General features: G+C 40.9%; 1 protein-coding gene across 1 annotated transcript; it reads left to right on the forward strand.

Moving 5' to 3' along the window:
• The first annotated feature begins 1,071 nt into the window (after positions 1 to 1,071).
• SLC6A15 (solute carrier family 6 member 15) lies at positions 1,072 to 27,515 on the forward strand. Its single transcript, XM_033162029.1, has 11 exons — positions 1,072 to 1,390; positions 5,807 to 5,964; positions 7,385 to 7,511; positions 12,137 to 12,318; positions 15,843 to 15,953; positions 21,758 to 21,999; positions 22,111 to 22,300; positions 22,550 to 22,742; positions 24,458 to 24,617; positions 24,749 to 24,911; positions 26,078 to 27,515. Exons 1-11 carry the CDS (start codon positions 1,102 to 1,104, stop codon positions 26,447 to 26,449), a joined length of 2,187 nt encoding a protein of 728 aa, XP_033017920.1. The 5' UTR covers positions 1,072 to 1,101; the 3' UTR covers positions 26,450 to 27,515.
• The last annotated feature ends 100 nt before the right edge of the window (positions 27,516 to 27,615 follow it).

The following is a 27,615-nucleotide window of genomic DNA, read 5'->3' on the forward strand; positions in this document are numbered from 1 at the left end:
GGGTTTTGAATGCTTTTATGGCTGCAGGAATATACTGTCAGGAAAGATGCAGCTTCTCACTTGACATGACATATAATAAATAATTTTGCTAAAGCACATTACATATATACGACCTCCTATCTAAAAAATGGGGCATTCGCACAATTGACATCAAATATTCACACTTTTCCCATTTTGTCAAAGAAATGTAAATCTTACATTGTCCTGTGATTAAAAATTATTCATGTACAAGTTAATAATATTCACACATGGTACAAATACCAGGAGAGATACATTAAAGGTATACCAAATATGGTTTTACTTGTGACACATTTCAATTAACATTCATATAGGAATTACCATATGGCTTTCTAGAAGTTGAAAGCAATACATTTCTCAACTTTAAATGACATTCCCATGGTTAATAATGCTCCATTATGATGCATTTATCCGAATGTGCAAGGCCCCACCACATGCCCTCACATGCAAGAGCTCTTCCTGCACACATCTGTAGGACAATTATGTGATCACACAATCTAGTTGGGTCATTTGTTTCTCAAATTTATCACAGAATGTTTTATTTTTTTAAATATATTTTCATTAACTTTTTGTGATAAGTAACAATAGAATAGACTAATAAATCAGTCATATTCTGAGTGAGACGTTACTGTTGTAGGAAATATGGAGTTGTGGGGAAGAAAGTGGGAAGGAACTGGGGAACAATTAAATTTCATTCTTTTACATGTTTTCTTTTGCAGTCTTGGGAGATTTTTTATGGAATAATGCAGCCAATAAATCTTAGCAATGGATATTTTAGCCATCAATTGGGTAAAGAAAAGCAATAAAAAGAGAACTATCATTTTTTTTAACAGAATGAGATACCGGTAGGTACCCTTTTCTACTGTCATCTGATTACTCTTTTTTTTTTACAGGTATTTATGTTAACAACAAGCAATTACAAACATCTTGATTACATTGCACAAGGGACATTGTTGACACTTCCTTCACTCAACCAGTTCAAGCAAACGTTCATATTATTTTTGACTTGGCAGAAAAGAGATAGTAACTGAGGCTGGATAGCCTGTCTGAAGGTGATCTGACATTACCACTTCCTTATTGCAAATGCCTAAGAACAGCAAAGTGGTTAAACGAGAAATAGATGATGATGTCATCGAGTCAGTTAAGGATCTCCTATCAAATGAAGACTCTGTGGAAGATGCTTTCAAGAAAAGCGAGCTGTCGGTTAATGACTCGGATGACAAAGATGTAGATGTGGAAGAGGGATCTGACGTAGAAGATGAGAGACCCGCTTGGAACAGCAAACTTCAGTATATTCTGGCACAAGTTGGATTTTCCGTAGGTTTGGGGAATGTGTGGCGATTTCCTTATCTGTGCCAAAAAAATGGCGGAGGTAAGGCTCCATATTTACTCATTGATTTTGGTCATGTAAAGATTGTGGCTGTTGGTCCCTGTAGTCTGTAAATCCCATTTCTACTGTTATAGTAATCTATGCTGTGTGCCAGACACAAACCAGATGTAACATCAGCAGAGCAATCCTTCTGGACATATATGATGGGGGTAAAGTTACCACCACCGCTGTTGCCCTGCAGGTTTGCTGTGGGCAGGGCAGGAATGGGGGAGCTTATTCCTTTCCATTGGCTATAATTGGAGGGAATTAACTATGCCAGCCCCAGATAGAGGGTTGGACTATTTCTGTGGGCCAAGAGACTTATCCATTTCCAGAAGTGTTCCACCCCACTGGCATACATACTTTTTTTTGCTGGTGGGGAACCACTAATTTCACTTCCTATGGTTCCTCAGTGGGTTTTCTAGAGAACTTGGATTGTATGCTAACCTCATATTTGAAGTTTTTTTAAATTTGCGCTCTAAATGTTTGTATTTAGGGCACACTTTTTTTAAAAAAAAAAATGCAAATAGCAGCAATGAGGGGCTGATAAGTATCAGGATCACAGCAGGTAAGTATCATGTAAGTATCAGGATCTTTTTCTAGACACTGGATACATCTCTTTTAATGGAAAATCTTTTCTGTTCTTGTAATAATAATTCATTTGATAAGTTTTTTCTCCGCAGGTTGGCACTATTAACATTTTTTTTGCTTCAATTAAGTAAATTAATCAGTTCATCAGCTGAAGGCAAAGGATTGATCACAGGTTGAGCCTTACAAGTTTCTTGAATTAAGTGATTTTATACTGCAGCACACAAATCTGTCATTCTGGATCATGAATAGATTAAAAGGTGTCCCTGTTGCCATGTGGGATCTGGAGTAAAAGAGCTAACAGCAACTGCTACAAATCCATAGCACAAGTAAAGGACGGAAATAAAGTTACTTAATGAACAAATTCAACACTGATCAGAATTACATTTATTCAGAAACAAGCTGCATTGTAGGATTGCAGCCTTAATTTTAGTGCTGCCACCATGGATGTGCTACAACTAATGCTAAATCTGCACGCTGTCCACAACAGTTTGTGGTCACCAAAGAACAAATTGGGGTTGCCCCCAGCCCTGAATTAGCTCCCAGAGTTGTGGGGTGGGGAGAGAGAGTAAAACACACACACACACACCAAACATTAGGATATGTCGCTAAAATTATTTCAATAATTAATTTCCCCCCTAAGTGCATTTCCAAAGCCTTACAATTTATTTGGCATTTCTTTTCTTTTCCAATATATGAACTTCCGTTTGTCCTGCAAATTACTAGAAATTATTCTTCCTGTAGCTGCAAAACAGGCCTTCTAAACTTCCTGTTGCTCTTAAGAGTTATTGGATTTCTCATAATTACTGGCTTGCCCTGCCATTTCTTCAAATGGGGGCATTTGCAGATCATGTTGCTTGGTTTGCAATGTGAATATGTGAAAAATGGTGCGTGGATATCGGAGCAATGCAAGCAGGCATATAGAAAGAAAGCACATTTATTTTTACATTAGAAATACTGGAATATAGTAACTAAATATCTAATCCATGGGAAGTATTGTGTCAATTCCAGCTTCAGAGTAGACCCATTGAAATTAATCAACATGACTAACTTAGGTCCATTAATTTTAGTGAGTAGGACTAGGATTGGGTACAACCAATCATGTTATTATTAGAGAGTTGATCCTATAACATTTTGATCATCCTCACCTCATGTTTGAAGCAGTCCATTTTCAGCAGCAGAAGAAAGGACAAACTCTCTTGATTTTGGCCCTGCTTACCCCAGCAAACACTTCTGTTACTCTGCAACATGCTGCAGTTCAGCAGCACAGGAGTTGCGAGCAAATTCGTCACATGGTTACTTCCTCCCAAAATGATCCAGGAAAGGCCACGCTGCTGCTTCAGTTAACAAACTGCAATGGTTCCTCAGTAGAAGACTGATATGGGAGTCTGAAAATCAAAATCAAAAGCTTCAAATTAGCGTCTTTTACCCCATGGTGGCAGGGAAGGGTTCCAGACTACTACTATCAGCCTTCCACTGGGGAGGCATCACAGCTTTTTATGTAATGCAGCATGAAGCACTGGTGGAGGAAGAGGAGTACGGGGGGAGCGCACTGCCCCCGGCAGTGCGGTGTTGTCAAAGGGTGAGTGCATGTTCATGCACAAGATAGTAACTTGTCCAAACATCCACAGCTAAGCTTCTCTCCCCACAATATTATTTCCGGCAGTGATTGCTTTGCATGGTTAGTGGTGAACAGCTGATAAAACTACCGTACATAAAAATCAAGATCCATTGAAACAACAGCAACCAAGAGTTCCATATGAAAAGCAGTGTCTAAAAATAACAGCTGAAATAGATAACTGTCGGCTACCTACCAAAGGAAGCAGTGATGGTGCCTGGTGCATTTCCATTTAGCAGGGCATCCCATAAAATCAACACCATGACAGAAATAGCTGTGTGCCCTGTATGTGCACTCAACATATTTGGGATCAGCCTTCCCCAACTTAGTGCCCTGCAGATGTTGGAATCCCAACTTCCATCAGATGCAGCCACCATGGCCATTGGTCAGGGATGATGGAAGTTGTAGACCAACAACCTCTGGAGGGCACCAGGGTTACAGATGTTTGTTTTAGGTGGCCAGGGTTGTGGAGCAGGGCATTCAAAGAAGATACAGTATAGAATGTTGGGGGAGCTGATGAAGTAATCACTTCCCTTTCAGATCCTCAATACACATGGAAAATGTAGCACCATCAGGCTTTCTTTGGCAACATTTAGATGAAGGTCACATACACACACAACAGAGTGCTTTAAAATGTGTGAATTTGTGGCTTAATTTCCAAATATCTCCAAACTGTGGTTGCTGATGAGAAATGAATCTGGAGTCTTTGAGAGGAAATAACATATTGAAAGAGTATGATATAGATTGAAATGAAAAGAGTTGCTTACCCATACAAATAGTGGAAGGTACTTTTATATGGTAAATTATGAGTAAGGTGGTATCTTCTTGTCCTTCAGACCCAGAGCAGTAGTTATTCCTGATCAGATTCCCTACAGCCAATATTATAACCAGGCATGTCTCTGGAGTGCTGATTGGTCACCTGGACAAGGATGTACCTGATCCTGAAAGGATACACGATGGTCTGCTTTGAGGAACTCAAGATGAAGATTATACTGCAGGGCCTTGTTTACAATCCCTTTTCACCAGTAATTTGTCCACATACCTCACTCATTATTTATATGTACCGTATTTTCCGGCGTATAAGACGACTGGGCATATAAGACGACCCCCAACTTTTCCAGGTAAAATATAGAGTTTGAGATATACTCGACCGCAGATTCTCCACCCGGCGTATAAGACGACCCCCGACTTTTCAGAAGATTTTCCTGGATTAAAAAGTAGTCTTATACGCCAGAATATACAGTTCTTCTTTTTTATGCCAAGTCCACCATGCTACTATGTTCTACATCAGGAGTCAGCAAACTTTTTCAGCAGGGGGCCGGTCCACTGTCCCTCAGTCCTTGTGTGGGGCCGGACTATATTTTGAAAAAAATAATGAACGAATTCCTATGCCCCACAAATAACCCAGAGATTTATTTTAAATAAAAGCACACATTCTACTCGTGTAAAAATAACAGGCAGGCCCCACAAATAACCAAGAGATGCATTTTAAATAAAAGGACACATTCTACTCATGTAAAAACATGCTGATTCCTGGACAATCCACGGGCCGGATTTAGAAGGCGATTGGGCTGCATCAGGCCCCCAGGCCTTAGTTTGGGGACTCCTGTTCTACATATTTCCTCAATATCTCTGAGCTACACCGACTCCTAAAGTGATTTTGATTTTCGGGCCTTGATATTGGAGATAGCTTATTGCATCCACCTATTAGTTTGGAATGCGGGTGGCGCTGTGGTCTAAACCACGGAGCCTAGGGCTTGCCAATCAGAAGGTTGGCGGTTCAAATCCCCACGACAGGGTGAGCTCCCGTTGTTCGGTCCCAGCTCCTGCCAACCTAGCAGTTCGAAAGCATGTCAAAGTGCAAGTAGATAAATAGGTACCGCTCTGGCGGGAAGATAAACGGCATTTCCGTGCGCTGCTCTGGTTCACCAGAAGCGGCTTAGTCATGCTGGCCACATGACCCGGAAGCTGTCTGGGGACAAACGCCAGCTCCGTCGGCCTATAGAGCGAGATGAGCACCGTAACCCCAGAGTCATCCGCGACTGGACCTAACTGTCAATGATACCTTTACCTTTACCTATTAGTTTGTATAGCCTTTGTTCCAGCCTTTGCAAGCCCCACCATAACAGATATTTGTGCAAATTGTTCTGCACTCCTTTCTAAAATACATTTCTGTATTCTCAATGTTTCTCAACATCTTCTTGGTTTGACAGGTGCCTATCTTGTGCCATATTTAATTTTGCTGCTGGTCATAGGGATACCACTTTTCTTCTTGGAGCTTTCAGTGGGTCAGAGAATTCGGCGTGGAAGCATTGGAGTATGGAATTATATCAGCCCCAAGCTTGGTGGAATTGGATTTGCAAGCTGTGTAGTAAGTACTGCTTGCATAGTAAGTAATGTGACCTGTTTCCTAAGCCTTAGTGCATACCGTGAGTTTTCCAAATACCTTTTTATTTTAAAAAGGAGCTAATATGCTGAAGGATTAGCTTTGTGATTTGCAGAGTACCTAAGATTTATATATTAAAACTAAGGGAGGGATCTGTCTCAGTGCCCACATTACTATGAAACTAATTAGCTGGCATGCTACTTGTTTAGACTACAGAAGCCTCCCCGAACTTGTGCCCTTCAGGTGTTTTGGGCTATAACTCTCATAATTCTTGGACATTGTCAAAGTTTTGTGTGGTTGATGGTAACGGTTGTCCAAAACAAATGGAAGTGACAGGTTGGGGGAAAGCCGCTTACATGCCCAAATGGCTTCTAAAGTGGTTTACAAGTATAACATCTATTATAAATTCCATACATAACTAAAATGCACAGTAAAACAAGCCAGTTAAAAAGAATAACAATTAAAACAGTAAAAAAACACAGAAAACAATTAGATCGGAAAGCTCAAGTTCAGGGGAAGGCTTGCCTAAACAGGTGTGTTTTCAGGAGCTGGTGGAATGCCATTGCTGATGGCACCTCTCATCAGGAAGGGATCATAACTTTAAAACAGAGGAAATGCACATAAAATGTTTGGAAATTGCAGGTGCTGTCTATCTTACCTGGTCATGCAATCATTATATAGATTGAAAATCTCGCTTAGCTCCTTGGTTTGTGCTGAGGCAAAAAGCCAGTGGCAGAGTGGAGACAAAGGCAGAGTAACAACTGTAATTTTACTTTTGTATCATAGGATAGTATGTATACATTTCCATGTACCCCTTCCTGTCCTCTATCTAGGCAAGCAAGGATATCCAGCTAGGAAGGGGGGGGGGACACTTAGGATCTGAAGCAGGGCCAGTGAGGTTCATTGTTGGGGAGAGTTTGTTTTGTCACGAGGACAGTTCTGACTGCCAGACAGAGTGGTTTGGAGGCTACATTTAGCTCCTGGGCCTGAGGATTCCCACCCTTGTGGTACACTGTAAGGTCATGACTTAGGCCTGGCCCTGCCACAAAATGTGGTGAAGCAACTTGCTTCAGGCAGCACCACTGCAGGAGAGTGTGTCTAAATCAGGCACCCCCAATCTCGGCGCTCCAGATGTTTTGGGACTACAACTCCCATGATCCCTAGCTAACAGGACCAGTGGTCAGGGATGATGAGAACTGTAGTCCCAAAACATCTGGAGGGCTGAGTTTAGGGATACCTAGTCTAAATGATGCATCAAGACTTCAACATATTCTTTGCAAAGCTGGTGTTTGTTTCTGCATCAGATAATAGAACTTAATCATCAGAGAGCCTTTTTTTAAAAAAAATATTTTCTATGCCAATACTAGGAAAATTGTTTCTGAAAATATTTTACTTTCCCCCACAGGTATGCTTTTTTGTGGCCCTATACTACAATGTCATCATTGGATGGAGTTTGTTTTACTTTTCTCAGTCTTTTCAGCACCCGTTGCCATGGGACCAATGTCCTTTGGTGAAAAATTCTTCACATACCTGTAAGCATCCAGTGTATTAACCTTCCTTCCTTCCTTCCTTCCTTCCTTCCTTCCTTCCTTCCTCTATTAGAAAACATTTTAGAAGTTTTAAAAATGCTACAGAATACAAAAACAAACAAACAAGCAAACTAAAGAGGAAATCACTGAGAGCAAATATTTCGGTCCAAACCCCAGTGAATCGTTTGCTGACTTTCTAGCATTTAGATTAAGAATATTTGAGCACCGTTTTGTATAACCATGCTGAACTGGAATGTTTCATATTGTTAAATTAAGTTATTGATCTTTCCCTCAAATACTGCTTTTCCAGTATGATTCTTAGCAATAACACTTGATAGCTAGCATAAACAATGTTCTAATTTAGAAAGGGAAAAAAAATCCATAATATTGCCAGACTTTTTTTTAGTTGGTGTCTAACTCTTTATTTTGACATATAGACACTTTCATTGATTTCCTTGTGCATTTCCTTGATTCATTTCCCCCTTATTGGGAGTTTTAAAAATCACAGTACCGGAAATGAAACATTTCCATTTGTTTAGTTTGGCAAAGATACTTATGGTAGATTTTGTATGTCATTGTAATAGAGTATAACTGTATACCTTTTAAAAATGTTTTTTTTAAAATATATAAATTTAATGAGTATGTGGCATGCCAGAAAAGCAAAAACAAAGAATTATGATATGGTAGAGTTTGTCTTAAAGGCGACACTTTCTGAACATCCACAATGTTCCCTTTTGACTTGGCCTGACACCAGCATTTTGACTGCCCATGCTTGGGAACCACCTTCAGATGCCACTTAGAACTAAATTGTGGGAATGTTACCACACATTTATGAATGTTGTAAGAACATGGCAGTTTTGATCTGAGAAAAGTACTGTGGATCTTGAAGGTGACAGTCCCAGATCTTGCCTCTGGCAGGTCACATCAACCAATTATGTTGGCAGGAATCAAATGATATGGAAAGATTTAAATTTTTCTTATTATTATACAGTCGTACTTTGGTTCTTGAACGGAATCTGTTCCAGAAGTCTGTTTGATTTCCGAAAATGTTCGAAAACCAAGGCGTGGCTTCCAGTTGGCTGCAGGAGCTTCTGATTGGCTGCAGGAGCTTCTTGCAGCCAATCGGAAGCAGTGAAAGCCACGTCGGACGTTCGGCTTCCAAAAAAACATTTGGAAACCAGAACACTCACTTCCGGGTTTGTGGAGCTCGGGAGCCAAAATGTTTGAGTCACAAGGCGTTCAAGAACCAAGGCACGACTGTACTGATTATGTTTTTCATATTTTATACATTCTTAAAATTGTTTTAAATATGGTAAGATGCTATGGATTTTGAATTCTGGCTAAAAGGGAGGATTCAACTAGTGAATCCCATTAGTGGAAACCCTGTGCAAAGGCTTCTGCTTTTGCAATGGGGCTTCCTCCTGTCTCTTCCAAAACATATCACTGCACCCCCCAAATTGGCTCGGGGGGGGGGGGGGCAGGAGAACCCCAGAACATAATATGAGGGGGAAAGAGGAGGATCATTCCATCTGACAAGCCAAAACGCTTGCCCTGACAGAATGATCACCTTATCGTGACATTGAATTCCACCCAATGAGTTAAGTAAGTAAGTAAGTAAGTAAGTAAGTAAATATATATATGGATCTGACTCAGAAATACATGTTTTGCAAAACATGATTTTAACCTAGGAGTCACTTGGTAGCCCACCACTGATCAGGCGATGACCCAATTGCCACATGTCCAAGTTACATAGGCCTGCACCATTGGTTTACAGAATGATGAGCCTGAGATACCTCTCAGTCTCAGCAACATTACCCCAGCATATAGGCAGGGATTTTGATCTCAGTCTTCCTGAGGACTGGTTTCTTTTACCTATGTTACACCAAATGTTATGAGCGATAACATTCAGGCATCTCTTCCCGGCTCTTGGTCATCTGCTGCATCAACATTTATTGCTCACTCTAATGGTTTGTTTGTTTTTAAGGTTTTAGTGCAGTACACAGGAATAGAGATAGTCACATCTATTCAGAAAAGTCTCTACATAAATCCACTATGAATTTAAGCCCATGCAGGAACATAACAGGATTTTCCAAATTGGAGTCAAAGTCCTTAAAAGTTCAAAATCCTGAAAGCAGAAACAGATGAATTGATTAACATTTTATTTAAAGTTTCTCCAGAGGCAGGGTTAAAAGATACATTCTAAATTTACTTAGCTAATTTTAATAGTAGCATTTGCATTGTTTTTGCCCGAAACAGAAAGGTGCAAGTTCTGAAATGTTTTTGTGTAATATGCTACACATTTCCTGTTGCTCTATCAACATTTACACTAAACACATAAATAAGGGTAATTGAATGTCACACTAATTATTTCCTTATTATATTTATTCAGTTTTCCTAAACATTAAGAATAAGAAAAAACCCCAAGAGGACAATTGAAATACCTGTGAATAATCAGGCTATATTATGTCTACTTTTATATCTATGGGGATTAGGCAATAAGTCATGGCCATAATGAAATAATTCCATTCTGGCATATCATGAAGCATAATAGAATGCAATCTATCTCTAGGCTTTAATTATCTCCTGGTGACCACATGCCTTGATCTCCAAATAATAAGAGAAACAAATCTTAATTGCATTTCTAATAATATTTTTTCCTTTGCCTGAAGCAAGTATAACAGCAACCTTGAAAGTTGCCTTGACAGTTTGTTGCACAAATTTTCCTTATGAGATACTTGATACTTGCTAGCTTTGTGTTACGTCTCAGTACTCAAATGTTCCCAGTGCAAACAGAGATTATGGTTACTATAAAGTAAGAGACTTTCCTTCTCTAAATAACTTGACATAAAATACATAGTTTCAGGAAGAGGTTTTAAATATTGGCTGCACTCTACCCTCTGCTTAATTCAGTGGCAAAGCTCACATTTATGTGATCATAGCAGGATCACAGCCTTTGGCTAAGTTCCTTATTCCAGAGGATCTCAACTGAGGTCTCGCTGAATGGGAATTCCCTGCAGGAACAGAGTTCAAGAATATAGTACTAAAAGAATAAATACATTTTAAGAGCCATTTGAATTTATATAAACACTGTACTGTATCAAGTTTCCGATGTACAGGATTCTCATATTCTTTACAAAAGTTGCATCGTGGAATTTTTAAGTCTGCAGTACTTATGCACAGTTGCTTGGGACACAGACTCATTGAATCCAATTGAACTTATTCCCAAATAAACGTTTATAGGGTTGGACTTTGACAAAGTCTGATATAGTTCTTTCCAGTAGCACCTTAGATACCTCTTCAGATACATGCACACGAAAGCTCATACCAAGAACAAACTCAGTAGGTCTCTAAGGTGCTACTGGAAAGATTTTCTATTTTGTTTCGACTATGGCAGACCAACACGGCTACCCACCTGTAACTGATATAGTTCTTGTTCTAGTTCATGCATCATTTGTAAAGCACTATATATATGGATGACGCTACATTGCTGTTGCTAATAGTTGTAGTGGCGGTGTAATTGAAAGGAAGTCTGATGGACTGTACATGTCTTGCTGTTCAACAAGTAAATGCATGTAGAAACCCTTCTCAAGGTCTTATTTTAGTAGCAAGGTTTTAAAAAAGCACTTATTAGAGAATTAATACCTGTTTGTCATGATCACAGTCCCATAGTAGGAAGACTTATTGCCTTGGAGAACAGGGCTCTTGGATTGATTGATTGATTTGATTGATTGATTTGATTGCATTTCATTCTTGCCCTTCCCCTCAACTAAGGGTGGAAAACAACAGAATAGCAAAGTAATGCAATTTTTTAAATGAACCTTCTAAAAATTATATTATTTAATAACATTAAGAACTTCTAGAGTTATTAAAAAAGTTATGTAGAAGAGGGGATTATGGCAGCTGCAGCTTTCCTCATTCCTACATTACAAGTTTTATGTGCTAATCCCATTTTCTTACAGATCTCTTAAAAGCACTAATTCCAGATATGAGGCAGGGCCCAGTCAAACTATCCTCTGGTGGGCTCCTTTCCTCTGTCAATGGGTCCTCACTGGTTTGTCTGCTGGCAGTGGCACAACACTGAGCAATTGACTGAAGACACCTTTTTCATTTCCCCCAGTGCTTCAAAATGATGCCTTGTCTGGTTCACCATGGAAACTTTAAAGTGTCTAAATCCTTTTAATCAGCACTGCTCAGGTTTGGACCAAGAAAAAATAGATAAAGGGGAGGTGGCAGAGCAGGCATTGGGGGTGGGCCCTGGCAGCTCCCCTCAAAACACTAGGTGCTGATATTGGTCCTGGACACCAGTGATCTTTTCTATGCACCTTGTCAGTTTACAATATGGATATATTCCATGAAGGCTAGAAATTAAAAACACACACAACTCCCACCCGGCCAAGATAGCCTACTTGCAGATGTGGTGCTGTACTGATTCAAAAGAATGGAAAAAACCAAAGCACTTGACTGCTTCCTGCATTTTTCAATGTGTGTGTCTGGATAAGCCACAAGTGGCAGTACCATAATAACAAACTACTGTATAGGAATTAGGATGCTTTGTAGAACTGTCTACATGTTGCTTTCTATTTAGGATCCAATTAATATTTTAGATTGCCTTTTCCTTTTCTGATCAGTTGTGGAGCCAGAGTGTGAAAAAAGCTCTGCAACAACATATTACTGGTACAGAGAAGCACTCAATATTTCCAGCTCTATCTCAGAGAGTGGAGGTCTAAACTGGAAAATGACGATCTGCTTGCTGGCTGCTTGGGTTATGGTGTGCCTAGCAATGATTAAAGGGATCCAGTCTTCAGGCAAAGTGAGTAGTTCCCCTTTTGTTTTCTTTAAAACTGATTTAAGTCTTCTTCACATTTGCCACCTGAATTCTTCTCCACCACACCCCTTTGCCTACCCTCCCATAAAGTTTGCATGGAAAGGCTGGCAGTTATGACTCACGATGCTTTTCTGTAATCTCTCCAGTGGAGAAATGTTGGTACATCAACGTTACGATCGTAGTCTATTAAATACAGAAACCATACTTGGATAAAAAGAGAGAGAGAGGGAGTGTTGCGGTATGAGAACCTTTGTTTTGTTTTGTTTTGTTTTCATTTGCCATAGATAATTCTTATAATTGCATCTTGGTGTGTAATTAAAAAAGGGAAGAAAACGCAACATAGAAATGGGATTTGTAGTTGGCTTTCTCAGGTTGGCTTTCTGTTTCTGGATCTGGACTGCATCCATGAAGCAAGTTGCCAAGCCAAGTGTCAAAGATTAAGTGTTCAGGATGTCAGTGACCAAAGGAGACACGCAAAAGGAAGACAGGGGACCACATGCTAGACTGTGATTCTTCATTCTTCTTTGGAGGTCTTTAAGCAGAGGCTTGACAGCCATCTGTCAGGAATGCTTTGATGGTGTTTCCTGCTTTGCAGGGGGTTGGAGTGGATGGCCCTTGTGGTCTCTTCCAACTCTATGATTCTATGCGGTCTGCAAGTGGAGAAATGGACATTAAAATGCATTTGCTCACACCAATTGTGTATGGGAGGTTTGTGAAAAATGAGAGCCTAGAGCAGCAGAGGCATTGGATGCGGCAAGGATAGAGGCCTGGTTTTCAGAGGCATGGTTGCTCTGGAAGAACATGGAAGAAAAGCAGAAGCAGTGGAGATGTGAGTTCAGCATGTGAGCCAGAGCTAACCACATAGGGCACAGAGGGAAGCAGGGGATCAAGATGAGTAGAAGCTCCAGCAGCATTTGCACACAAAAATGTCCAGCTCTATTGCACATTTTTCATTCTACATTCCATGCAACCGTAATATTTTGGGGATCAAGGTAAGAATGATAAAATTGATCTGAAGATAATTTCATACAGAGTGAGCCTCCACAGTCTCTGCACCTACTTTTCCTCTGCCTTTTGCCAGTTACTAAATTGCTAATACACATGCCTGATGTTTGACCCATCTATGACTGTTTTGGACCATGTGACAGTTTGCTTAAAGCTTAGGATTGGCCCTTTTTTGTTTGTTTGTTTTTATTGCAATGGGAGATGCAGGGGAATGTGTAGATACTCTACTTTCTTTGATGTACTTTTGCTGTGACATGTCCCAGATGGAAGATAGGAGTTTGCCAGGGAAGTCATACATACCCTGCCCTGATTCTTCTTTCTGCAAGTGGTCCTGACTCACCAGTCAAATGAGAGTGATGTCTTCACAGAATGAGTTGGGTGAAAATACTCACATGGGAACTCTTGTCACGGCCACCTTCCCTTAGGGCTAGAGGGCTGAGTCATGCCAGAATGTGGTATAATAAAACCAGTGGCAAATAAAAGCGGATTATTATTATTTTTCACACGGTGCTTCAGATAAGCACAATTCATTGGGAAATTCTCTTTCACAAACTTCATTTTTAGTGGAACTTATGCATTATGAGTCCCTCGCAGATTATGCCATTAGATCCAAGACTCGTGACTGTACAATGTAATCTAACTTTCATGGGACTAAATCCCCATGTGGGGATGTATACTATTGCACATCCATACAAATTCAGCTTCTCAATTTCATCTTCCCGGATTATTAGTTTATATAAGAGATTGTGGTGGAACAGTTGCTAAACTCTTATTTCAGCAGTAATATAACTTCTGGTACAGAAATGGTTTCCTATTATTATTGTTACTATTTTATTTTCTTAACTAAAATATAGCCAGTTCCAGTACTGAATTGTTGTTGTTGTTTTATGATGATAAGACTCAAAAGGCAGACTTTTTAATATCTTTTTACCAGGTGGTGATTATAATATCATGTTTCTTCCCACACCTTCCATCCTCAGAGTCATAAGAGGCTTAACTCCTAAATTCCCTGTTTGTAACACAAAGCAGAGTTAAAGGACTTCAGCTCAGCACAAAATCCTTAGCCACAGAGTCTTGGACCCAAACTTTCCTTCCCCTGATAGAAGGCATCCTACTGTTGGAACAAAATTCCCTCCATTAAACAAAGGGAAATTGGGGCCACATCTGCAACATACAAACTTAATCCGTTCCGGAAGTCTGTTCTTAAACAAAAGTGTTCTTAAACCAAGGTGTGCTTTCCCATAGCAGCGGGGGACTCAATTTACAAATGGAACATACTCAACAGGAAGCGAAACATGTTCTGCTTCCAAGGCAAAGTTCACGAACCAAAACACCTACTTCCGGGTTTGCAGCGTTCTTAATCCAAGTTGTTAATAAACTAATCTGTTCTTAAACCAAGGTACCACTGTACATTTAAAGCACCATGATATCACATTAAACAGCCACAGCTCCTGCCCCCCACAGCCCTGGAAAGTGCAGTTTGTTAAGAGTTGCTAGGAAACTCCCTATTCCCCTCACAAAACTATAATTTCCAAAGTCGTTCATTAAACCCTTTCTCCAGGGAACTGGGAATTGTAGCTCTGAGAGGAATAGGAGCCTCCTTACAATTATCAGCATCCTTAACAAGCTACCGTTCCCAGGATTCTTTGGGGGAACCCACTACTGTTAAAATGTTATACGTACTAGTGTTTTAAAGGTATGGTGTGGATGTGGCCTTAGATTTAACCCAGAGGCTCCTGTGTGCCACCCTTTGGATGTGTACTTCTTTCCCACCTCAGCAACAATTTCCTTTCCCTTCCTTGTATTAACTGTCACTACAATTTACATGTGCACTGAAGTCAACCATAGTCAAATGCAAACATTGTTCCCTCATAACCACAATGTGCAGTCCCACTTTGAACCACAATTCCAACCCCTCAGGGAGCGATGGTTTATTTTAGCGCTGGTTGTTATCCATGTAGCATGAAACAACTCTAGAAAGGTAGGAATGGGAAGGAAAAGGGGTCAAGGGGCACATTCCTGGTGTTGACTCCCAATGCGCAAATTATGTTTTACGTGTATGTTGATGTGCTGAATTCAATGCAAGGATCCTCCTTTTCCTGTTGAGTATTTGAATGAAGTTGGATTCTGGGTCAGAAAACAAGGAGGAGTTGTTGCAAATAATTCATTGGTCAAATACATGGCCAAATCACTAAAATGCATTCATATCCTTTCACGTTGAACTCCCTTTCTTAACAGCACCGCAAGTGGCACGGTATACTTCAAAGTGTTTCAATATATTTCTTACTTCATATGATTTGTTTCTTCTGAAAAACAAGAGCAATGGATCCACAAGCTATAATTCTGCAATTCTTCATATCTCTGAAGGAAGCACAGAATGCCATGGAAGGCTTTGGGAATGTTAGATGACCTTAGGTTTCTGAACGCACTGCGGATGTGGTTAGACTATGGAAGACAAGGGCCATTAATGGGTTTTATTTTAACATTCCTTTCATATTTTTCAGATAATGTACTTTAGCTCCCTTTTCCCTTATGTGGTACTTATATGCTTTCTAATCAGAGGGCTGCTCTTAAATGGATCACTGGATGGTATCCGTCACATGTTTACACCTAAGGTACGTAGTTGGTTTCTGCCTATTATGTTTGATTGCTTTTGACATTTGTCTCATGCCTGAATAGTTTGCATGAACTCTTGTTTCAAGATCAGATTATATTGCAGTTAGGTGGAAGAAGTCAGCTGAGTTAGTGTGTATCTGCTATGCAGCATAAGCTCCATTAACAAAAAATAAAATAAAAATCTCATCCTTTTTACACCATTCAAACCAAGGCTGTGTACACACTACCATTTACTCTGCATCAAATATACTCACCTCACTGGTTTGGGAAGCAGTGTACACTTGATGTTAGCCACAATCTATATCTATCCTGTTACAGGATATGTCCTTTTTTTAAAAAAAATGAAGTACTGCATTTTTATGCATTTCCCACTTAAGAGTTTAGATCTGAATTGAGAAAAAGAACGGCCTAGCTGTGCTTTAAGATGGTAATGTTTACACTGCCAAAATCTCAGCCCACAGGGAATAGGAACTTTTCTACTCAGTTAGCACTGTCTGCACAGCGACTTTATTCACACCCATTCCAGTGGTGCAGGATCACACAACAGGAAAGCTGGTGTGTGTGTGTGTGTGTGTGAAACCTACTTCAGATTACAACCTCCTCTTCTCCCATAAACATATCTAGTCAATCTGATTGGGATTACATTCCTGCTTGGCAGGGGGTTGGACTGGATGGCCCTTGTGGTCTCTTCCAACTCTATGATTCTATGATTCTACATAGTAGGGTAGCATGGGGTAACTAATCCAACATTCATCAGTCTTGAATATGGTTCTACAGACAGTTGCTTATGCCAGGCATAGTCATTCACCTCTGGTGCAAAGTGCTTCCTGTTCTAGGGCTGGACAAAGATTCTAAGAGGGGCATATCAAAAGTGACCCACAGCATGACCCATAAAACACAAAGCCTCTGCCTCCATGCAGTACCCTCTTGGAAAATTCCCATCCAACAATTCTTCCTTTTCTCAGCATCCATCTCATGATTTCACTCTCCACAACGGCTACCCCACTTCATCTTGGCCAATAGGGATGTGATATTTTATTTATTATATTTTAATACCCAAGAAGTTCAAGGTAGCATTCACGGATCTGCTCCTCATACCATTTTATCCTCACAACAATCCTGTGAGGTCGGCTGAAAGGTAGTGACTAGGCCAAGTTCACCTCGTGGCCAATGACTGATTGAACTCCCCTGACCATAGCGCGAGTGGTTTTCATATTTAGTTTAGAATATGGAGGCTTCCTCCATCATTCATGAAACTGGTTTAGCATGTCAAAATCCACTCAAACAACAATCTCACTGACTTTGCCAAAGGGGAAGGGTCAAGTTATGTTCCCACATTACATACATTCTAGACACATTTTCTTATTTACTGTATTTATTGAAGAAATCAGGATTTTCAGTTGCACTGTCTGGAAGCCACATGTGCCTCACAACTCAATTTTGTGCTTATTCACCTACGTGCACACACCCCTGCGTCTGCAAAGTCTTATGTGTTCTCTGTCCTGTAACAAAGTGGGTTAATCATAGACTTGTAGAGTTGGAAGGGACCCCAAGGGTCATATACTCCAACCTTCTGTACTGCAGGAATCTCAGCTAAAGCATCCATGGCAGATGGCCATCCAACTTCTGCTTAAAAACCTCCAAGGAAGGAGAGCCCACAACCTCTCTAGGGAGACCATCCAACTTCCACAGTACAGAAGAGGACATAAAATGATGGCAAGACTCTAGAGCAGGGAACCTGTAGCCCTCCAGATGTTGCTGGCCTATAGTCTTCCTCATTCCTGACCATCATGCTGGCTGGGGCTGACATGTGCCCAACAAACTCTCGAGGGTCACAGGTCCCCCACCTGTAATCTGAGAATAAGGCCCATTGAACACAGTGGATCTTACTTTGAGCAGACATGAATGAGGTTGCACTGGAAACCTTGTTCTGTGGGGATGTTATAAAATCTACTTGTTACGTTCAAATGGTTGGTTTTACTCACTATCTTCTAGTTTCTGTTGTGGAAAACTCACAAGTCCTTAGTCGAAGATCATTCGTACAAAGTAGCCACAAGTGTCTGTTAAAAAGACACTCCCTTCCCTGAAGACAAATACATGGTAGAAGACTGGGAGCATTACTCATGTCTTGATGATGAAAAACTAAGCCAGAGAATGATTAAGAGATTTAGGAAAAGTCACACGGGAAGTCTCAAGCCGCAGTTGGATTGAACTGAGATCTTGCTAATCCCTCTGTAGATGGGAACCCCTGACAGTATATAAGAACTTTTTTCCTTTCACATTTTCTGTGCACACCTTAGGCAAGTAGTTTTGTGTGGACAGGTTTACAGAGAAGTAATGGTCTTTTGGCAGACAGAGCCGATCGCAAAATCCATTGGGTAAACTGCTTCCTTGACAAAATGCTGCTTTTCCTTCTAGTTTCTTATTATTACATTTAGATCCCACCTTTCCACCAAGGAGTTCAATGTAGCTCTTTCGCCCTCTCTTCATTTTATCTCTCCATTTTCTTCAAGAAGGAAAGGAAGAATGTTTCTTATGTTTTGCTGCTTGCCCCCAAAAGGGTCAAGCAAACAAAAGTTCGCAAAAGAAAGAAAATAATAATAATAATAAAATCTTGGTGAGCACTTGCAAAGCAACCTCTATCACCACACCTTCCATTCCTCTGCCCCAAGGGCCAGAAACTTAGGGTCCAGTGGCATGTGACATTAAAAATGTGATTAGTAGTAACAACAACAACAACAACAACAACAACAACAACAACAACAACAAGCATGGTGTATCAAGATTGCTGGGAGGGGATATTTAAGTCTATAGTGATAATGGAAGCCCCTCCCTAATTTTAATTGCATAGGAGACAGGAGGATTTCATGAGGACTCTAGATAGAGAGGGAAGGTTTAAACTTCTCTCTGTGTGCAGCAACTCCATGCTTGCTATTTTTTTTATGCACAATATCTCTGCCACTCACAGCAGTTATGTCACATGTAGTTGGGCTTTTACCTTCAGGAAAGGTAAAAGAAGATAGACACACTGGGCCACCTCCTTCTCATGTCCCAAGGGTGAGCTTTTAGGCCTTGGCGTGGCTAGAAGGCGAAGAGACAAGAATGAAACTAATCCTCTGGCTCAGTGGCTAGCAAGGGCAGGGAAATCTGGTCCTCAGGCTCTTCCTCAAATATCCACTCCTTTAAGCTGAGACATCTTCCCGGAGGGGCTTCCTGGACATTTTGTAATGTCAGGTTCCTTGAAGTCATCTCAACGCAGCCTTTGGTCTTTCAAATTTCAGCAACGCCCTGTGCAAAGCCAAAATTTGGCACCTCCCCTGCTTCTCAGCTTGCGTTTTGCTCAGTTCACTGCATCATAGTTGTGGTGCACTGAGGCATCTCCTAGAACTGGTCATACTGCCCTAAACCCACCTCTCATCACATTTAAAGGTAAAGGTAAAGGACCCCTGACACTTAAGTCGAGTCGCGAACAACTCTGGGGTTGCGGTGCTCATCTTGCTTTACTGGCCGAGGGAGCCGTTTGTCTGCAGACAGTTTTCCGGGTCATGTGGCCAGCATGACTAAACCGCTTCTGGTGAAACCAGAGCAGCGCACGGAAATGCCATTTACCTTCCCACCGGAGCGGTACCGATTTATCTACTTGCACTTTGACATGCATTCAAACTGCTACGTGGGTAGGAGCTAGGACTGAACAATGGGAGCTCACCCTGTCGCGGAGATTTGAACTGCCAACCTTCTGATCGGCAAGCCCTAGGCTCAGTGGTTCAGACCACAGCGCCACCCATGTCCCCTCATCACATTTACCTAGGACCAAATGCCATTAAACACAATTGCAGTAGACATAGACAGGATTGCACTGTAAACACATAAATTAATCCTGACAAGCTACTTTATCCTGTCAAATCATTGGTCCATCTAGAGTTAATGTCATCTACCCTGACTGGCATCTGCTGTCCGGGGTATCAGAGGTCTTGCCCAGCCCTACCCAGGGATGGCAGGGATTGAATGGAACTACCCCTTACCCTTATGCAAAGCTTATGCATTCCCACTGAACTATGGCCCATCCACCAAAATTCTGCACATCTTCACCCAGAAGTAATTCTGATTTGCTTCCAAGTAAGTGTGCTTAAGGGAACACAGGTGGCGCTGTGGTCTAAACCACTGAGCCTAGGGCTTGCCGATCAGAAGGTCGGCAGTTCGAATCCCCAGGATGGGGTGAGCTGCTGTTGTTCGGTCCCTGCTCCTGCCAACCTAGCAGTTCAAAAGCATGTCAAAGTGCAAGTAGATAAATAGGTACCGCTTCGGTGGGAAGGTAATCTGTGTTTCCGTGTGCTGCTCTGGTTTTGCCAGAAGCAGCTTAGTCATGCTGGCCACATGACCCGGAAGCTGTCAGTGGACAAACACCGACTCCCTTGGCCAGTAAAGCGAGATGAGTGCCGCAAACCCAGAGTCATCCGCGACTGCACTTAATGGTCAGGGGTCCCTTTACCTTTACCTTTAAGTGTGCTTAAGAAGATAATTGTACGTAGGATGGCACCCTCAAATCTCCATTTCTATCTATTAATTGATGCGGTTATAAGGCTTGATAGATAGGTTCCCCTGAAATCAGTGACAATTACTTAACATGCATTTATGGCAAAATTGCTAGGGAGAGCTTTTCCAATTACAAGCCTTAGTTAGATTTCTTAGTTAGAAATCTAACTAAGCCTTAGTTAGATTTCTTCAAAGCAGTGGACATATAGAAGGATGACATCCCAGTTAACCTCCGGTGGAAATTCAAACAGAATGAAGCATGTATACTTAGCACCATCTAGTGAGCAAACATTGCTATAACTGTACGGTGATGATTTGCATCCTGTAGCACCGTGTAGTGTTTCTATGGAGAAACTTTCCTGTCTAAATGTTTTTAATTATACTTTATAGTACAGAAAAATCTCCCTTTAGCTGTGGAAAAGATTTAGGAGATTATTTAGAAAGTTTTGGAAAGCTGAAACATTTGCTTTTAATAGAAGTAATAATGCCTAATAGAGATGTAAATAATGGAACAATGGTTTGTTTTGTTACTCTCTATTTACCATTAGAAGGCTTATCTAGAAGGAAAACCTATTGAACTCAGTGAGACTTTCTTCCAAGCAGGAGTGCATAGTACTGCACTATAGTAATACTAAGATATATCTAAAAATCCTTTATCTTGCTAAAAAAAATTGTCCAGTTTCATTTACCTTCATAGAAGAAATCTCACATACTCACTTCAACATTAGCTGTCCCAGTTTCATTATTTATTTATTGTATTTACATGTGCAATTTCTAAACCACCCTTCATCAGTTATGATCACATGGCAATTTCCAGTCAAATACCAGTACATTAAAACAATAAAATTTCAGTAATGCTTGGAAAACAGTTCCTGGAATGATCGTTTGCCTGTTGTTTTGGCAAAGAATTCACAATACAAAGAATTCATAATAAAGCATTAGTGTCTAAATATTTTTTTGCTGCTTATGAACATAGCTGCACAAAACCCTTCTTGACCTATGAAAGCTGTTTTTAAAGTGTGTGTGTGTTTGTGTGTGATTAGCAAATATATTGATTTTTGACTGATGTATTTCTTGTCATATATTTTGACCAACCTGCAATGCAAAAGAATGAGACAATGTGCGGAATGCAAATTCAGTTTGTGGATTAAACATTTGGGTTTAAAATTTAGGGTGCTGGGGGTTTTCTTCCTGGATTATTTGTTTCCTCTCCATTTAGGAGAAATGCTGTATTTTGTAGCTGACATATATTGTGTCTAATTTCAAACAGCTTGAAATAATGCTGGAGCCCAAGGTCTGGAGAGAAGCTGCTACTCAGGTGTTCTTTGCCTTAGGGCTTGGATTTGGTGGAGTCATTGCCTTTTCAAGCTACAACAAGAGAGACAACAACTGCCATTTCGATGCTGTTCTGGTGTCCTTCATCAATTTTTTCACTTCTGTGCTGGCAACTTTGGTGGTGTTTGCTGTTCTGGGCTTCAAAGCAAATATCATAAATGAGAAATGCATTATCCAGTATGAACATTCATTTCCTTATCCATTTTTATAGTATATTTCACTTAGGAATTCCCACAACAATTCTTTGGGTTGATGGTGCGTACGCCTGTATTCCCTTGTGTTTTGCAGAAATTCTGAGAAGATTGTCAATCTTTTGAATGTCGGCAATCTGAGCAAGGCTGTTATACCTCATCATATTAATTTATCGAGCATCACAGCAGAAGATTATAATCTGGTTTATGATATAATCCGGAAGGTAAAAGAAGAAGAGTTTCCCCTTGGTTTGAAACCCTGCCAAATTGAAGATGAACTTGACAAGGTGAGAGTGATACTTCCATCTTTGATGCAAAGATTACAGACTGTTTTAATAATCCTTATTGACTGCAAGACATTTTTGATATTTATAGATATTTCCCTCTTCCTAATAGCTTTTCTGACTCTCATTGTTCTGCTCCCTCTTTCTTCCTCCTCCTCTCTTCATTGGTTTTGCCCACCTTATACAATATTTTTACTTGATTTGCCCCTGTTTTGCCACCCAAGTTTAACCCTTTGGCTTTCTCCTTGACAGGCTGTCCAAGGAACTGGTCTAGCTTTCATTGCCTTTACAGAAGCCATGACCCACTTTCCTGCTTCTCCTTTCTGGTCAGTGATGTTCTTCCTTATGCTGGTTAATTTGGGGCTTGGCAGCATGTTTGGAACCATTGAAGGCATTACGACACCAATAGTTGATACTTTCAAAGTGAGAAAAGAAATTCTGACTGGTGAGTTGTTATAGATTTCTTTTCTTCCCCCATAATTTTGCCCCCATAATTCTTCACAAATAAAAATAAACAAGACCTAATTATATTAGGGGTTCCTATATTAAAAAGAGTGACAAGTGAGCCACATATTCTGAACTCATATATCTGACAGTGGCTTATTGAGAAACATAGTAAAGGGCAAAGGAAACATGGATACATCATTCAGGAACATAATTTAGTACAGAAGCCTGAAATCTTTCTTTTTCAAAGCAGAGTGCTATTTTCTCCTGTTCTGATTCCCTTTCATCCATTCCTGAACTATTTAGCTGAAGTGTCATATTTCAATGGTAAGGTAGTTGTTTTGCATTGCATAAAGTCCTGGGTTCAAACCCCAGCACCTCCAGGGAGGGCTACGCGTGCCCCTGGTCTGGAACCCTGTACAGTCATGGCCAGCCTGTGTACACAATATTGGGCTGGATGGACCAATGGTCTGGACTTGGCAGCTAGGAGATACAGTAGTTTGTTTTGTTTCTGAATGCAGGAGCACCCCTCCTCACAATTCTGGATACTGAAATCACTATCTCTACATTTGTTTGCTTGTTTGTTGTACTTATTTATACAGGGTGAGTCCTTTAAAAGAGGCCCTGTGGATGCAGAGTACACATGTTCCACGGGGACTCTTTTAAAAGACTCACCCTGTAGTTATTTGTGTCTCTTCATACAACATGAAACCAAGCAAAAGAGCAAGAATAAAATAAGAACCTAAAATGCTCATCCATACACACACACACACACACACACACACACACACACACACACACACACATATATATATATATATATATATATATATATATATATATATATATATATGCCCGGGGTGGCAAACATCAAGGCACCCCTCCCCGCGCGTGCGTCGTGACGCCACAACACGTGCACAGCCTCCTTCCGGCGCCCCTTCCGACCGGCACCGTGCCACGCCACGCCGCGTTTTAAGGCTGCAGCGGGCGAACAGCAGCACTGCTGTTCGCCCGCTGCAGCCTTAAAACGCGGCGCGGCGCCAGTCAGAAGGGGTGCCAGCTGATCGCGCCCGCCATCTTGGGTGGACATGCACAGTCCACCCAAGATGGCGGGTGTGATCGGCCGGCACCCCTTCCGTGCAGTGCGGCAACCTTTAAGGCTGCAGCACGTGAGCAGCAACACAGACACTGTGCTGCTGTTCGCGCGTTGCAGCCTTTTAAAAGTTGCCGCGCCGTCGATCGCGGGGGTGGGGCCTGCCCCCAGAGTGTCACCCTCCCCAGGGCGGTACCCGGGGTGTACCGCCCCCTGCCCCCTTGCTCCACCCCTGGATCCAAATCCAACCCAACCTACGGCCAAGTTGAGCACGATCATTTTTACATTTAGAGGAGGCACCACATTCACTTAATCATGAAATCTCCCATGTCAGGTGTTCACTTCTAGCATTTTGAGGGGGGTGAGGGTCAGAGCAGAGAAAGCCTCAAGTCCTTTCTCAATCTCACCACATCTGGAGGTGAAGGGTAGGGAAGAAATGAGAGAACAATCCCCTTGTATTCCCTTACTTTATGATAGCCACTTCCATGAAAGAAGAAAAGATGCTGTATCCACTAACCCAAGAAAAAATAATAATTAAAGAAGCACTGTATCTAGAATATATCAAGAATATGAATGGATGTTTGATATCTCTCCCCCCATCTTACTTCTGTGCTTTATTGCAGTTGCCTGCTGTCTTCTGGCCTTTTGCATTGGCTTAATATTTGTACAGCGGTCTGGTAATTACTTTGTAACTATGTTTGATGACTATTCAGCCACATTGCCTTTGCTTATTGTCGTCATTTTGGAGAATATTGCCATGTCTTATGTTTACGGGATAGACAAGTAAGTGCACATCTTGAGTTGTTCATACAGCTAACTTTGTTGGCAATTATGAGCATCACAAAACCATACATTAGGAGCAGCCCACTTGAGCTAATGGTGTTCTTTTTTCTCCACTGCCTCCCCCACCCCAGATTCATGGAAGACCTAAAGGATATGCTTGGATTTTCACCAAATCCGTACTATTACTATACATGGAAATATATCTCCCCAATTGTTTTGTTATCTTTGCTGGTAGCTAGCATTGTCCAAATGATATTAAGTCCCCCTGGTTACAATGCATGGATTGAAGATAAGGTGAGTTATGATTTTTAAAAAGGAACGTGGATCACCAATGATTATAAGTTTTAGGCGTATAAAGTGCATATATGACCAAATAGATTCTTTTTGCATTGTATTTCATAAATGCACACAAAGTGCACAGTGCTGCTAGATCAGTGCAGCAACCTTGTAAATAAGCCTACAAAAATTGCAAGGCTGCAAAAATAAAATAAAATAAACTCTGCAGAGAGATTAATAGCCTGTATTTCCATAGTAGCTGTCGAGAAGGGGATGTTTCTCCTCCTCTGTAGCCAGCATGCAAACATAGAATAGGACAGGCATAGGCAAACTTGGCCCTCCAGCTGTTTTGGGACTACAGCTCCCATCATCCCTGACCACTAGTCATGTTAGCTAGGGAACATGGGAGTTGTAGGCCAAAAACATCTGGAGGGCCGAGTTTGCCTATGCCTGGAATAGGACATCTTTACCGTCTGGAAAACAGACTTGTGTGAGAGAGATGAAGTGATCCATTCTTCCTCCACTAGCTTACTGTGTTTTAATGCTTGTTGTGAAGGAAGAGACTTATTTTCCTCCGCTACTGGAATAGAAACCAAGAGGACTTGCAAAAGAATGACAGAATGATCTAGAAGGAAGCCTCCACCCCCTCTGTCAGCTTCCTCACTTGCCTCCATGAATCCCTTGTTGCCAATGGCTGTCAGATGAATTGTTACATACAAGGCTATATGGCACAAAAAGGGACCTGATCTAATCATCCTACAATCGCACAAAGGTTGTCTTTTAACAGTGTTTTATTAATGCACATATATGTGCATTGGTGATGTGGAGGATGTAAAAGGCCTGTATGAATGGAAGGAACTGTGTGGCAGACTCTGGGCACATAGTTCACAACTGCACACAGTTTGCAACATAAAAAAGAAGAACAACAGAAGATTCTTAATGCATTGATTGTACTTCGGGGTGGGGACGGGTGGGGACAGGGGAATTTTGGATTTCCGAAAACCAGGGAGAAATTTGGATAAGGAGAATTTTGGAAACACCTCTATTTCTGAACTTACAGTTTGGGGAGGAATTAATGAAACATCATAAAAAAAGAAAGGTCTCTGAGAGAGCAGTACAAGACTAGGCTTAAGGAAGGCAGATGTGTGAATGATCTTTCTGATTTTTTTTCTTGCTCTATGCAGGCGACTGAGGAATTTCAAAACTACCCAACCTGGGGGCTGATAGTCTGTGTGTCCTTGATCATTTTTGCAATGCTCCCTGTCCCGGTAGTCTACCTGATTCGCCGCTGCAACCTTATCGACGATAGCTCTGGCAGCTTGGCAGCGGTTTCCTACAAAAGGGGGCGTATTATAAAGGAGCCTGTGAATCTCGAGGGAGATGACACCAGCCTGATCCACGGCAAGAGTCCAAGCGAGGTGCCATCTCCAAATTTCGGCAAAAACATATACCGGAAACAGATTGGTTCTCCAACTGTGGACACTGCCCCCAATGGCCGCTATGGTATCGGTTACATAATGGCAAACATGTCGGATATGCCAGAGTCTGACTTGTAGCTGCAATGCAGTGTTGATGCCTCTGTTCTTGGAACATTTGTTTCTCTTAAGAGAAGTGGTCGGCCTCACTTACCAGAGTGCAATCTCAGGTGCCCCATGACTCTGTGCTTAAAAACATCCTGACATGTGGTACAAACAAGCAGCTTGACAATTCCCTTTGGCTTGATTTTTTCTGGTTTCCATTTGTACTGGAAGGGAATGCACATAAAAAAATATCAGTCAGCGATGGCATAGCCTTGCCAGGATTGCCAATTTTTTAAAGAATTATTTTTGCATTTAATTTGAAAGTTTTCTATCTTTAAAGTACAGGTGTTACCTCAGTTTGTAACAATTTTTTAAGTGAATTCATATTTCTCTACTGCTGTAACTGGAATTTCCTTCTTTGTTCCTGCAAGTTAACTCCCCCTGTATTGGAAGAAAAAAATTAGCTCCAAAGAGTTCGCCAATCCTGTATCGACTGCACTTATTTGTACATACGTTTTGTAGATATCCTGTACTTTTTTTAAGCACTCGCAATTCCTTAGGCTATTAGCTGAGTAAAAAAAAAGCAAAACAAACAAATTTTAAACCCTGCAGATTATTTTCTTACATGTAATAGCTGTATAGAGCAATAGTATTAGAAAACCAAGTATAATGATGCTGGAAACACAAAATTCCTCACACTCTGGGGAACTGCATATGATGTGGCTGTATTTTACATACTATATTTGGTTTTTTCAGTGTGAAAATTATGTAAGACTGAGTCGCTCCAAGACTCTTAAAAGATTGTGCAGATTCTGCATTTTTCTAAGCTGTGTGCCTAAAATAAAAATAAAAAACCCTTCCTAATATTTATTGTGGTTACAAGATTATATATATTATATTTATATATAATATACTTGTAATGTACATATGTATAGTAATGTTGTATGTAACAGCTTCAAACTCTGAAGCAAGATGGCTTTAAACCTGTTTTTTCCCCTGTTTTGCTTGTTTTATGCAAAAAAGAAATCCCCTCCCAAGTCAGTGATAATTAAAAATTGTATACCATTACATTTAATCTAGGAATAAAGAGTGTGGAAAGGTGTTTTCTTTGTACTTTCTGGAAATTTGGGGCTGGATTTGGGGCAGGTGGTCCCTAGCTGGCCCAGGTTGGTGGAGCTAAGTATTCCAATTTAAACATCCAT

This window comes from Lacerta agilis, chromosome 10, assembly GCF_009819535.1.
Source record: "Lacerta agilis isolate rLacAgi1 chromosome 10, rLacAgi1.pri, whole genome shotgun sequence".
Classification (NCBI taxonomy): Eukaryota; Metazoa; Chordata; class Lepidosauria; order Squamata; family Lacertidae; genus Lacerta; species Lacerta agilis.